Source organism: Stegostoma tigrinum, chromosome 2, assembly GCF_030684315.1.
Source record: "Stegostoma tigrinum isolate sSteTig4 chromosome 2, sSteTig4.hap1, whole genome shotgun sequence".
In the NCBI taxonomy this organism is placed as follows: Eukaryota; Metazoa; Chordata; class Chondrichthyes; order Orectolobiformes; family Stegostomatidae; genus Stegostoma; species Stegostoma tigrinum.
In genome coordinates this window covers 96,552,511-96,567,908 of record NC_081355.1, presented here as the reverse complement: position 1 = coordinate 96,567,908, position 15,398 = coordinate 96,552,511, and the positions used below count along the sequence as shown (strand labels likewise).

The 15,398-nt window shown below is 40.4% G+C and overlaps 1 protein-coding gene across 7 annotated transcripts in view; it reads left to right on the top strand.

Moving 5' to 3' along the window:
* Positions 1-15,398, top strand: part of LOC125467327 (adenylate cyclase type 1-like) — a 299,944-nt gene that overhangs the window by 255,720 nt on the left and 28,826 nt on the right. For all 7 annotated transcript variants that reach the window (XM_048563037.2, XM_048563033.2, XM_048563026.2 and 4 more), the window contains 3 exons: positions 8,835-8,951; positions 11,637-11,783; positions 11,887-11,985. In XM_048563037.2, the coding sequence (XP_048418994.2) occupies positions 8,835-8,951; positions 11,637-11,783; positions 11,887-11,985 (363 nt within the window). The remainder of the gene's footprint in view (positions 1-8,834; positions 8,952-11,636; positions 11,784-11,886; positions 11,986-15,398) is intronic.

Below are 15,398 nucleotides of genomic sequence, written 5' to 3'. Positions count from 1 at the left end.
GTGTTGTTTCATGTCCTTGTGCCTTAAGAGTCTACAGGAAAACTTGAAAACAACAGTAGGGAGAAATATGCCATGATGATTAATACAACCCGGAGATATGGCCAGATTTGAGATAGCACTTTCTCTAGCTAATACAATATTTTTAAACTAGTACTAAGGTAGTGATGAAAGGATTTTGGAATGGAGATCTATGACCGATGGTGTTCCACAGGGATCAGTGCTGGGACCCCTGCTGTTTGTGGTCTACATAAATGACTTGGAGGCAGTAAAAAAAGGCCTATGGCATGCTCGCCTTCTTTGGAAGGAGTATTGAGTACAAGGACAGACAAGTTGTGCTGCAGCTTTAGACAACTCTAGTTAGGCCACACTTGGAATATTGCATACAGTTGTGGTCACCAGGCGACCAGAAGGATATGGATGCTTTGGAGCGGATATTGAAACGGCTTACCAGAATGTTGCCTGGTATGGGGGATTTTGAAAGTTTGGATAGACTGGGTTTGTTTTCACTGGAACACAGGAGGTTGAGGGGTGACCTGATAGAAGTTGATAAGATTGTGAATGGCATGGATAGAGTGGAAAGTATGAGGCTTTTCCCCAGGATGTAAGGGTCAATTATTAGGGGACACAGGTTCAAGATGCAGAATGGGGTTGGGGAAAGTTTAGAAGAGAATGTGCAAGCTACGTTTTTCATGCAAAGCATGGTGAGTGCCTGGAATGCACTACCGAAGGAGGTGGTGGAAGCAGACACATTAGCAACATTCAAGAAGCACCTGGACAAATATATGAATAGGACAGGAATAGAAGGATAGAGATCCTATAAGTGAAGGTAATGTTAATATGCAAGGGCAAAATGTGTCAATGCAGGGTCAGAAGGCTGAAGGGCCTGTTCCTTTGCTACATTGTTCTTTTGTTCTGTATTTATGCTTCTCTCGTACTGGACATAATTTTGCACCAAAATTGCATGATCAATCATGCTGGTTTGGTGAATTGCATCCAAAAGGCTACCTAACCAGGCAAAATGTTTAGGAGCAACTGTTCAATCATGTTTTAATAATTCAGTGAGATTATGAAGGAAGAATATGCGGAAGAGAAATAGGGAGAAGCTGGAGGCATTATTTGGTGTTGTAACTTGAGTCGGGAAAAGCGTGGTAAACAAAATAGCTTCCTCATGCTGTCAAATCTATGTTGGCCCACTGCTATACTGTGAAACTACAGGTCAGGATCAAGGACATGTACTACGAAACAGTCTGAGTAGCCCCTGAAGTGATGCTAATACCCTACCCTCTTCTCTATTCTGTAGCACAGTTGAGCTGTAGAGGTGAGAAATCTGAAGGCTTTAACTGGGCTTATATTTCAGTGATAGCCTGCTGCTGGTACCAGAACATGAATGGTTCCACTTCCCAGCAATAGTTACACATACAACTGAGGATGTTCCAGGGCTACCCTGGCATCCCAAAATCTCTGAAAGCCACTGATGAACCTTCTGAGATTGTAGCAGGTTTTCAAAATGTTCTGTCATGTCACTTGACCGATACTGGCTCTGCCAGCAGTTAGTGTCCATCCCTCAATGCTATTGAGAAGGTAGTGGTGAGCAGATGCTATTAGTATTGTGGCCTGGAAGTCAGTCCCATCAGGTGACGGAATTATCTGTTTTGTTTCTGAATGTTTCCTTCCTCCACATTCTGCTCATCTCACTCCCCCTTCTCAAATTAATACATCTCTGTGTATTTACTTCAGACTTGCTTCATGGTTTCATAGAGAGTTATTCTCCAGTCAGGTTCAAGGACCATTTCAAAACTGATACAAATACTTCCAACTGAATTGTGCAAGTAAGTTGAATTACTAACCTTCATATTAAGAAACTAATTTCTACATAGGAAACTCAGCTTTGACAGTAAAAATTTCAGCTTCAGAGACAAAGTGCAAGATAAATGTTTACAATCTTCAAAAAATTGGGCCCCAGTTGTTTTGGCTAGGAATCTGGAAAGCATGCCAAATAAATCCACTTTGTTTAAAAGCAATCTAATTATAATCCCTGTATTATGTTAACTCTGATTTCAAGGAAACAGAGATACAGTAATGCATTAGAACAATGTCCTTGCATTCCTAGATTCTAACTCAGTTTGGCCAAGTCGTCTTCATAAAGCTTGTCTCTCAAGGTAAAACTTATAAAAGTGTCTTGATGCACTTTTCAGTTGATTCGAGTCTAAAAAGTAGAAATCCACTTAAATTAGGAGAATTTCTGATTTAGATTATTTTCAGATAGACTCCAGTCCAAAAATAGTCCATTCTGAAAATTCTGTAATGCTTCTAGTTTGGCTACACCATTAAAATTTGTAGTGTGGTTTTCTTTTAATTTTCCAGCAAATTGTTATGTGCTGTGCATGTTTTCACCCTGGATACAATTACCATTTTAGACATTTCACAGGTCATAAATGTAGTTGAATGTTTTTTTTAATGTTTGGGACACTCCCCAGTGAATCAGCATTTCATTTAGAGAGGGTTTAATGGCAGAGGAATTGCTCAATGAAATGCAGTTCTTTGATTAATTTACTTTAGTTCTTCAGATAAGCAAGTTTATCCAGGATATTTTAAGCAAAAGTATAGGTACAGAGGAGCTGATGATAATCTTAAAAGCAACACTTGGCTGGAGAGCTCATCTGCAACAATTGTTAGTGGTTTCCATGAGAATTAAGTTGAGGCACTTAGGGAACAAATGTGGTTATTGAGCGCATCTGCTAACAGAAATCATTCCGAGTAAGTAAGCTGCTGATAGATGAAAGAGTCTGCCGAGGACTATGTGAACCTATGAAATGAAATGTTTGACTCCTCTGCATGCTATAACTGCAATTTATAGCCATAGTAACAAGGGAAGCAATCCATTCTGAACTTTTTCGGATTAAAAATTCATCTTAAACTTAATTACAGCATGATAACTGTCAACAAAGGTAAAAATATCTGCAGGCCTTCAATTAAGTTTCAAGTATCAGGATTTACCTGGTGGAAGTTTCTACCATTGACTAAGTCAGAGTATTCAAGGTTGTTAAAAGGCTGACACTGGGAAATTCACTGAACACACGAGCAACGACAACACTTGAGCCAGCTTACAAGTGGGTAAGCCTGCACATGAATAACAGCCACACTAGCACATGCCTGTGCATCGGAGTGTCTGCCACGATTACTTGCATGCAATGTTCTGTCACATGGCACTGCACTTCTAATTGTATTGGGTTCTCATTGTGACATTAAATTGCAACAATCACCAAAATGTGATAATCACTGGGCACTCAGTCCTTCATCGATGCACCGTTGGTGTCGTCAAAGCTGGTAGCTACCTCAGACTGCATCTGTTACAGCTCTCGGCTCCAACTTCTCTTCCAGCTTGCAAAGAATCTGGAAGACATGAAGGGGGGATACCAAAGCATCACAACTGTCTTCCGCTCTTTGTTTGCTCACAGTCCCAAGTTATGAGCCCTGTGAATTGACAGAGTAGAGGAGAAGCACATTATGGTTCTTCACAGGATGAAATGCTGTTTAGCCACTCTGCCAGTGCGTCTTTTGAGTCATACGGCATGGAAACAGACCCTTCGGCGTAACCAGTCCACACCGACCAGATTCCCAAACTAAACTAGTCCCACTTGCATGTCTTAGCCCTTGTCCCTCAAAATGCCAGTTTTGCAAGACTGTACCGACAGTAATGGGAAAGAAAATAACAAGGTGCAGAGCTGGATGAACACAGCAGGCCAAGCAGCTTCATAGGAGCAGGAAAGCTTGACATTTCGGGCCTAGACCCTTAATCAGAAATGGGGAAGAGGAAGCGGGTTCTGAAATAAATCGGGACAGAGAGGGAGGCGGATAGAAGATGGATAGAGGAGAAGATAGGACGAGAGGAGACAGACTGGTCAAGCTGGCGGGGATGGATCCAGTAAAGGTGAGTGTAGGTGGAGAGTTAGGGAGGAGATAGGTCAGTCCAAGGAGGACAGACAGGTCAAGGGGGTGGGATGTGTTTAGGATGTAGGAGATGGGTGTGGGAGTTGAGGTGGGAAGAGGGGATAGGTGGGAGAAAGGATAGGTTAGAGAGGCGGGGATGAGCTGGGCTGGTTTTGGGATGCGTTGGGGGAAGGGAGATATTGAAGCTTGTGAAGTTGAGGTGGATGGAGGGGAGAGGTGGGAGGAAGGACAGGTTAGGGAGGCTGGGAAGAGCTGGGCTGGTTTTGGGATACGGTAGGGGAAGGGGAGATTTTGAAGCTGGTGAAATCCACATTGATACCATTGGACTGCAGGGTTCCCAAGCAGAATATGAGTTGCTGTTCCTGCAACCTTCGGGTAGTATCATTGTGGCACTGCAGGAGGCCCAGGATGGACCTATCGTCTGCGGAATGGGAGGGGGAGCTGAAGTGGCTCGTGACTGGGAGGTGCAATTGTTTAGTGCGAACCGAGTGTCGTTGTTGTGCAAAATGGTCTCCAAGCCTGTCCATCCTCCCTGGATTGACCTATCTCCTCCCTCCCTCCCCACCTACGCTCACCTTTACTGGCTCCATCCCCGTCTCTTTGACTGGTCTGTCACCTCTCCAACTCTCTTCTCCTCTATCCATCTTCCATCCGCCTCTCCCTCGCTCCCTATTTATTTCAGAACCCCCTACCCCTTGTCCATTTCTGAAGAAGGGCCTAGGCCCAAAACATCAATCTTTCCTGCTCCTATGATGCTGCTTGGCCTGCTGTGTTCATCCAGCTTGTTATCTCAGATTCCACAGCGTCTGCAGTTCCTACTATGTCTGAAGTAATGGGTTACGGACGTTTCACAGTCTATGGTCTGATTTTGTTGTGCCCGAGTCTCCTCTCAGGACACTGCAGAGTTTGTCGGAGCTTCCACCTCCATCCTGCCTATTGTGCCCCCTCCAAATATCACTTGGAAGTTCAGGCCAAGGAGGGTCCACTTGCCTTTATTCAGGAAACCTTCAGTATATCAGAGCTGTCCAAACACATCAGCTACCTGACAAAACCTCCAGGGCCAAAGGGTTCAATGCTGAGCACTCTCTCTTCACCAAAGCTGCAGAACCTGGGGATATACAGAACGATACTTGGAAGGAAAGAGAACAGATAACCTTTTAAGGGCATATTGATGACATGGGGTGACATTTCTCTGTATATTGATGCTCATGTTTCCATAGTTCTGAATGATTTGGAAATACATCTATTTGTTTGAGTCTCTGTTTAGTGGCAGATGTAACTATGCCAATGTGATGCCTAATATCATAACCTATCAAGGACTGATACCTGTGTTAAGTGCTAGCTGGAGTGTGTGGAAGCAAGAAGAACCAGATATAAAAAGGGCAATAGGCTTTGTTTGTACAATTGTTCATCATCCTCAAATTTTCCTAGCCTTTCCTGAGCTCTGTGTCCAAAGGGGCTGGTGTGACTGAAGTGGTCAGCAATGTCTGGAGCAGGGAAATGCACAGTGCACAGAAAGCCAATGCATGACATTCATCTGAGATTAGGGACCTCACAGGCCTATATCCTGTCCAGTGTAATCTTGTTGCCGTCTAAAGGGCCTTGTGTTAGTAGGTCTTGCAGCCCCGACTTTGTCAGACAATTTCCTGCCTGGCGTGGTTGCAGCCATTTTTTTTGTTGTATACTTTTGAATTTTGCCAGCCCAAAGGAATGTGACACTGAGTGCTCGTTAGCCAATGGTTTCCAGCCTCTGCATACATGCGTCAGTGAGGCCCTGAACATTCAGATCCACTTTTTGATAATCCATCTTGTGAATTCCGTAGGCCCAGCACCGTCCCAGGTCCCAGCAACCTGGCTGTGCATCTGTTCATCTTTCTAGCCTAGTCACTGACATATGAGGTGACCATGCCATTTGTGGTCATACATTGACATCCCACCTCACAAACCAAGGTGCTTCTGACCATGAATAAACCCTCCTCCCTGTTTCCAGACATGCTTTACTGTGGTCCTCCCTTGCAAATATAATTGAAGCCATTTGTTGTCCACCCTTCTTCCCAACTTGCAGACCCCAATCCCCGCAAAAAGCTTCTCAAGTTAGCAGCCCACCCCCCAACTGATGCTTATCCCCTGGTTTCCCTGGACAGACCTCACAGGCTGACCATGACTCACCTCCTTGAGTGACCTAACTAGACAGACCCTGATGTGAAATGCCCAGACCCCTGAATGATTCCTGAATATGTCCCCACGCTAAAACATTTTTATTCAATAGTTGAGAACAGTGAATTTCCACACTCATGCTTGGAAGATTAAACCACTCAAAGAAAGAATACATAACTGAAAGCGACAACTTTGCCTTCGTGATGACAAATGTACTTTTTGATTGAAGTGATTCAAGTGAAACAATCCCAAAAAGCCAAGTTGGGCCACTTTCAAAAACTTGAAATAACTTAAATTGTCATCCCTAATTCATTGTGATATTTTTTATAAAAGCATTAAAACTTCAACAGCTTGGCTTAGGTTTGAAATAAAAATCAGTGAACCACAAAGAATCGAATGTTTTAGAACGCTGTCGCCTCCCTATTCCATTTACATTACCGTATCCCTTCATACAGAATTCATTTAGATTTCTTTTGCAGAAATTAGGTCATAACATCTCATTTCATAACTGAGAGGTTCAAGCAAGTAAACAATTTTCCAACCTTTCACTGTGTAAAAGCTTTGTAGGTTGATTTTGTATCTTTATGTATACAGTTATATTGTCATAAAGGTCGACGGAACAGAAAAGCACCTTGCCTCCAATTGAGTCTGTGCCAGTCCAAAAACAAACATCTAACCATTCTCATCCCATTTTCCAGTGCATAACCTTGTTTGCCTTGGCATTGGTGGTACAATCTGAATACTTCTTAAATGTTATGAGGGTTTTTGCCTCTAACAACCTTACAGGCAGTGAGTTTCAGATTTTGGGTGGAAAAAAATTACCCACATTCCCTCTAAACCTCCTGTTCCATAGTTTAAGTCTGTAACTCCTCGTCATTGATCCCTCCGCCAAGGGTAAAAATTCCTTCTTGTCTGCCATGTGTGTCCCTCATAAATTTATAGACTAAGACCATGCACCCTCTTTCTTCAATCTCTCTTCACAACTAAAACTCTCCAGTCCAGGCAATATCCTGGTAAACCCCCTCTCCAGTGCATTCGCAAATTTACCAAAATGTGGATTCTAGATTATGTATCTACTGACATTGTCTTAGGTTAAAAATTCACCATTTAGTGCATTAAATGCTCATGGCTTCTGCCAGTTTATGGAATGGAGATCCATGTGTATTTTATTTGCATAAATAAGCTCAAAAATACAAAGAAAACAGGATTTCCAACTGCCTCTCTGCTGGGGCCCTCTGGCATACTGTAATAATCTCTACAGTGTGAAAGCAGGCCATTTGGCCTATCGAGTACACACCAGCCCTCTGAAGAGCATCCCACCTGGACTCATCCCACCACCTTGTTCTTATAACCCTGCATTTCCCATGCTAATCCACCTAGCCTGCACATCCCTGGATAATCTGAGCAATTTAGCGTGGTCAATCCACCTGATTTGAAGATCTTTGAATTGTGGGAGGAAACCCATGCACACACACTGAGAATGTGCAAACTCCACACAGACAGGCACCTGAAGGTGGAATCGAACCCAGGTCCCTGGTGTTGTGAGGTAGCAGTATTAGCCACTGAGCCACCCCAGTGATAGAACGTATTAGAAAAGAGCCAGTTTGTCAGGTATGACTAGAACAAATGACCCTTGGGGACAGTAATATATTCAAAGCCTTCTACTCGACTGATGGAATTGAGGAGCAGCAGACTAGTCAGGAGCTTAGGCTTTCAATAATCAATAGTTAATGCATTCTGCACTTTGGAGGTGATACGCTGTAGCCCTCCACTTGACTCATGAGGGTGTCAGTGGAGGGGGACTGGTCAGGCCTGCTGGACGGTAAGATTCAGAGGGCCTTTAGCCCATCCGCATGGGGAATCCAGGTGTCTAGGGACTGGGCGTCCTTCGTGAAAATGAGCTGTTGGGGATTGGGGCATTGGAAGTTCTGGATGAGGTAGAGGGTGTGAGAGGGCACAGCCCTTGAGCCACCTGAGTCCCTGTGGCTCTGGTCTATGAGCACCATTGCTTACCAACTACATGTTTGCTATTTATGTGCCTTCTTGTGCATTTGGGACTTGTCCTGATTTTTTTTTGAACTATTTGATATCGGTAAAGGTTTATTCAGCCAGTTCCCTTGACAGTTCAATAATGAGTGTTTTTGGAGTGATTGTTAAGCTATTCCTTTGAATCCGTGTGCAGTACTAGTATATTGTGACTTTACAACATAACCATCAATAGCCTTTTCCAGTGCTAAAAGACCATCTTTTGGAATGAATTTGAATTCTTCTTTACCAAATTTAAATTTGAGGTTAGTATTCTTTAAAACATACAGATATGGAAGATTTAGTAGTTTTTATATGAGGATGAATATCAAAGGCATGCCCAAGGCCTCATTCATCATGGCTAATCCAACAATCTTCAACTCCAATCTCCCGTCTTTCCTCATAACTCTCAATTCCCTTAGTGCTTAAAAAAATTGTGCATCTCAGCCTTGAATTTTCTTAATTCTGCCTCAGCATTATCTTAACTGGTTGAGCCCTTATTCTGGAATTATGTCCTCTGGTCCCATACTGTCCCACAAGGGGTAACAGACTCTCTGCCTGTACTGTGTCAGGGCCCCCTAAGAATCTTGTACATTTAACAATAACATAATCACATTTCTTCATGTACTTCTCAGATACAATTTGTAATGTTTGTCTGATTATAAATTAGTGGAGCTGCCAACACGTATTTCTCCTTTCAGGCTGAAGAAGAGAGAGATGATATGGAACGAGTAAAACTTGACAACAAACGGATTCTCTTCAATTTGCTTCCAGCACATGTTGCCCAACATTTTTTGTTGTCCAATCCACGAAATATGGTGAGAGAAACCTGATTACTAAAATCTTTTTGCTACTCCAACAAATGATTGTTCTTTGAAATTTCAGCAAGGTTTCATCGCACTGAACATAACAGATCCACAATATTAACTGTGAGTTTTGTTTAACTGAACGGTGGTAATCCTGTATTTGGTTAAGGATATTGCCATTGTTGTTAAAGATTTCTTATTTTGAATTGATTTTTTAAAATCAATCAGGAAAAGTGTACATGGCAAAGAAAGTAGTTTTGTCATATGAAAGTATTTTTGTCATAGCATGTCGAGCTGTGGTTCTGTGTTATATAAACACCACTGAATATACTAGATTCAAGGAAAGTGCTTATCAAAACAAATTAGCAAATTACTCTACTAAACATGAATCATTTCTAAGCAGACTGATTCTAAGGGGATTTGTAACTTAATTTAAGACCTATGCAGAGATTAGTCATTAGTTTTGCCTATTTCTGACACAGAATCTTCATGCTTCCTGATGACTTGCTATTTTTAGCGGTATAATCCATAGAATATCAGCTAGAGGCCCCAGTTTCAATACCAGCTTTGATACAGTTGTTAACCCTCTCATGAATGAGTTTTGTGCCAACTCTTGAATATGTAGCCATGTCTGTCATTTTACTGCTGCCACTTTGTTTAATGTTTCAAAAAATTAAATAACATAATAATTATTTTGTAGACATATGCCTACAGGTCTGTAATGCCATAAAGTGTAAAATTTTAATTAAAAATGTATAACCTTTTTTTATTGTATTAACATTTGATGGTCACAAATGGACCTGAATTCTCCAAGAGCATGTCAGCCCTGAAATTATTCCATGACATAGATGAAGAGACAAAGTAATGTTTGCTGATGATACAAAGCTAGATGGGAATGCAAACAGTGTAATACAGTTAAAAATAGGCTCAGAGTTATAGATTGGGTAAGCAAATGGGTATTAATATGTGATAGAATTCAAGATGAGAGAGTGTGAAGTTTTTCCACCTTGGTTGCTGAACAGAGAAACAGAATTTTTAAAAATGATATGAAGCTTTTAAATGCCATTGTTCAGATGGCTCCTGTTTGTACTGAAGAAAGGAAGATAAGGTAGCACGCAGATACAACAGGCAATTATGATGGAAAATGACATGGTAGCCTTTATTAAGAGAATTGGAGTGGAAAAACAAAGAATTGCTGCAATTGCACAGACCTTAGGTGAAACTGCAACCTGATATACTCTGTACCCATTTGGTCTCCATATTTAAGGAAGACTCACTGGTGTTGGTAGAACAAAGGTTCACAAATTTAGTTCCTGGGATGAGAAGTTTATTCTTGTCTCAGAACCTGATTAAGTCAGGTTGATAATCCTCAAATATTGGAAGAATTTTGTCAATCTCATTGAAATATATAAGACTTTGAAGGATCTTGATCTGGTAAAAATTAAGAGGGTGTTTCTTCTGGGTGGAGGATGTAAGATAAAGGGACAGTTTCACAATAAAGCACCAATGATTTAGGAATAAAATGAGAAGGAAGATGTACTCTCAAAGGGTTGTGAATCTTTGGAATTCTCTATCCCAGAGGATTATGAGTATCCCAGCGCTGAGTATATTCAAGGCTTGAAAGATTTTTTTTTGATCTTTTTGGAAATCGAGTGATATGGGAGCATGCAAGAAGGTGAGTTTGAGGCCAAAGATCTGTCATGATTGCATTGAATGGCTCTGCAAGCTTGAGGCACCATATGGTGTCCTCCTGCTCCAAGTTGTAATGTATTCACCTTTAACCGATACATTCTGGCTATCGTCCGTTAAATTTAATTTTTAAAGTGGCAATTAATTCTGTTTCAATTACCTCTAAAAATTTCCCTACATTTGAGCATAGTTTGATTGGCCTGTAATGAGTGAGTCTATATTTCTTCCTTTTTTCTTTTGAATAGGGATATAACATTTTCACAGTACAGAAGTAATGATCAATGCTTGGTGAGAAGTGACCATTATTGACAGTGAAGAAGTAATATGGTTTCAGATATAGCTCATCCTCGGTCAAGAAATACTAATTTAATATTACATATTGATATCTAAGTATTACTGTAACTGTGAGTACCTCTACTGGAGCAACTGAGTAACCACAATGCTGTTATCCCTCTTCCTGTTACATCAATACTCTTTGAAACTAACCAAATATGAAACAACACAGTTATAATAGTCAGCTGCTGACAGTAATACAGACATTAGTATAAGGCCTTGAACTGCACACAGCAGAGTTCCTGATTGTCAGACATAATTCCTCTCTGTGACAGTCATATTTTAGTTTTGCTGATATGTTTGCAGATACCAATGATCCGGATGAATCAACATTAAAAATTTACTAATTATTACACATGCTAAATTATTTTGGCATGACAAATATTAAGCCTCTTTTAAAAAAAAGCTTAGTAGGTTTGAAACTTTAGTTTTCTTTCATAGTATACAACTTGATAGTTTTTTTTTCAAAAAACTTTTAGATATTTCTCAATCTTTGTTTAAAAGTATTTATGAGAGCTTTCTCTGCTTTTGTGCATGGTCCCAGATGTCAGCAAAACTAAACTATTTTATACTTGGCATATTCTCTAAGGGATGTATATGTTACCCCGCCCCCCCCTTTTCAAAAATACAATTGATCTCATAGTATACTTAACCTTCATGTGTTGTTCATTGCAGGATCTCTACTACCAGTCATATTCACAAGTGGGTGTGATGTTTGCCTCAATTCCCAATTTTAATGACTTTTATATTGAGCTAGATGGTAATAACATGGGAGTTGAATGCTTGCGCCTCTTGAATGAAATTATAGCTGACTTTGATGAGGTACATTTAATTCTATTTGATACAAGTATACATTGAGAACACATATGAACAGAGCACTTAATTAATAATTCTCAAATGTATTTCCATTTATTTGCTGTAAAAGTTAATGGACAAGGAATGCTATAAGGATATAGAGAAAATCAAAACAATTGGCAGCACTTACATGGGAGCAGTTGGGCTTGTACCCACAACTGGAACAAAGGTGAGCAATCATTATGTTTAAAGTTTTCCAGTTAATGATCAATCGTTATTTCCAAGCACACATAGGAAAAACAGACAGCCAGTTGCATGCCGTATCCTGAAAATTTAAAGATAAACCAATAGAGAGAAGCAATGCTGAGATACAAACTAATCCTGAATGAATTTTTCGATCTAATTACACAGCAAATTGGATTTGGCTTTCCTGTTAGATTTGTAATGATAGATTCTGTCATTGCTGTACTTGCAGTTGTGCCGAGTAAATCCACTAAGGTTCACAGGCAAAATTAACTTAATATCTATGAGTAAAGCTAAGGATCCTGTACATGCATCCTGTAATGAATGGCTTATCGTTGCACTTCATTATCGTTTAAGTTTAAGCTTTCTAAATATAAGCTGTTTTGAATGGAGACTGCACTTTTGGATACTGTTATATTCTGCTGATAGTTTCTACTAAGGAGTTGGTGAAAATGTTGTTATTACAATGTTGGAAAGGATCACTTGTATCAATATAGGTGAGATACATTGACAAAAGTATTATTCAAAACATAACAGATACAAAAGGCATTGGTCATCTATTCTGGAATTATCATGCAAAGGTAAACAGCAAATAAAATTCTGGAAACACTGAATGAGCCAGACAACATCCATTAAGAGGATACAGGCTGACCTCTTAAGAGTGTAATTTTTTTTTCAGAACTAGACAATTTAACAAATGAACTACATTTGTAGAGCAGAAGAAACAGTCGGGGTAGGATGATGTGTATGGTGGTTGGACTGAAGAAGGAAATACAGTGACAAGAGACATTGGATAGATTAAATAAAATAACAAGTGAAATGCTGAGGTACCAACATTGGTTAAATAGTGCAAGTGATTTGTGCACAGAGCCGCTTTAGCCATCATGGATTCTCCACTTAGCAGGTTCTGTACAGGCCAACTGTTCTCCCCACCAGGCCTCAATTGTGGTCATTTTCTTTTTTTGGCACCTCTGGCAAAATTAATCTGTGATACCTTCCATTTCTGAGGAAGGATTCCACATTCTGAGCATTTCTGCCATTTTCTGTTTTCATTTCAATTGGCCACTATCTTCAGTATGTTACTTTCCAATGGTAAGTACCAGTAACTTCAGGAAATGAAATACACAAAACAAGCCAGTCGCAAACCATTTCCACTCCCCCTCCCATTCTCTTGATGACATGTCCATCATGGGCCTCCTGCACTGCCACAATGATGCCACCCGAAGGTTGCAGGAACAGCAACTCATATTCCGCCTGGGAACCCTGCAGCCATATGGTATCAATGTGGACTTCACCAGTTTCAAAATCTCCCCTTCCCCCACTGCATCCCTAAACCAGCCCAGTTCATCCCCTCCCCCCACTGCACCACACAACCAGCCCAGCTCTTCCCCCCCACCCACTGCATCCCAAAACCAGTCCAACCTGTCTCTGCCTCCCTAACCGGTTCTTCCTCTCACCCATCCCTTCCTCCCACCCCAAGCCGCACCCCCAGCTACCTACTAACCTCATCCCACCTCCTTGACCTGTCCGTCTTCCCTGGACTGACCTATCCCCTCCCTACCTCCCCACCTACACCCTCTCCACCTATCTTCTTTACTCTCCATCTTCGGTCCGCCTCCCCCTCTCTCCCTATTTATTCCAGTTCCCTCCCCCCATCCCCCTCTCTGATGAAGGGTCCAGGCCCGAAACGTCAGCTTTTGTGCTCCTGAGATGCTGCTTGGCCTGCTGTGTTCATCCAGCCTCACATTTTATTATCTCAGACCAATGTGTGTCATTTGCCAGTTTTACTCATTTTTCTTCAGGTTTCCTGCTCATGTCATGTAGGAAGAGTCTTCCTTCATGGCAACACGCATGTATGTTGTCATGAAAAAGGTATTTTAATGTCTTGAAAAGTAAAGCCAGAAGCAGGTACCTCAATTTATTAAAATTGTATACGTATTTTCTCCCTGGGTATCGCACATGTTAGTTCCCTTTTATTCTTTAATGACTAGTTCCAACAAGATATTAAGTAGTAAGAATTGAGGTTTAGTAAAGAAAATATCATGAGTCACATGAGTGAAGTTCTGCTTCCTTAGATAACAACAGTAAATGGTCAGCTGAAATAGTACTCAGTAGTTTACATTGTACAAGTGTCACAGATTTTATTTTACCCCAAATGTATTTTTTTCCATGTGAGTTCACTTCAGTTTTTGACAGACGTTGTGATAGACTGAAACTTTAAAACAATCTGTAAAGTCATTGGCTAATTAGTTTGAAAATGGATGGTCAACTGTGATTAGAAATGCTAAATTTTGTGATCAGTTCATTTTTTGGTTAGTAATTAAATTGCACCAAATTACAATTGTTTAATATATTTAATAATATTATAGAAGATTTTGTGAAGGAATGCCTTTTAACATCGTAAATGCATTGGTCCTTGGAAAATGTTACATTTGAATGTGAATGAGATTGAATGGACATTTGGGGGGAGAAATCTTTGCAAAATCCATGCACATTTGAATACAGTTTGCATCTATTGTTTTCAAAGTGTAATCTGTGCATAAAAAATTTCCACCTGATTGTATTTTTACAATTTTTTAAAAAAGTAAATACCTTCCATCAATGTTAAACTCGTACAATTAGTGCAAAAGCCAATATAGTGGAATGGTCCTTTTGAATTAAATGACATATACCCAAAGTAGTGGAGACACATACTTTAACATTTCAAGCAAATTCCTAAGTTTCTCATCTGTATCTGAATGCTTCAAGTTGCATTTCCCCTGTGTCTAGAATAATGAACATCTGGAAATGATTACCAGACAGTAATTTAATCAAAGAGTGGAGATGTCAAAAGCCATTAGTGATTTATTTTTTATATCACAAAATACAATAACAATTGTTATTTGTATTCCAAAGTTTGATTACAGCCTCCAAATCATTCCCTTGAATTTGATGTCTTTATTTGTGATCTATCCTTTTTAACTACAAAGTGGGATTTGGATTTATTTATTTATTTGGATTTAATCAGTCTTCAGGTTAGCAACAAATGTAGTGTGTCATCTATTGGTGTGTGTAGATAAGATTTACGCAAGGTAGATTAACTTTCTAGGCTAACTGCAGCAGAGGACATGGAAAAGAATAGATTGTGTTCTTGTTTTTTGGATGAAATATGAATGATGGATTGTTTCTGAGGCAGAAACTCACACACTCAGATATGTACCATGTGCCAGGTTGGAAGTCAATATATGGTCAAAATCTTATCAGACCGTCGAGCCATCTTGTTTAACCTGAGGGTCACCATGCCTCAGATGAGGGGAGAGATTGAGCGGTAGATTCCTTCACAGTAACCTCAGCCAATGAGGGAATTGAACCCATGCTGTTGGCATCAGTCTGTATAGGATATCTGCCTGTCACGACCAC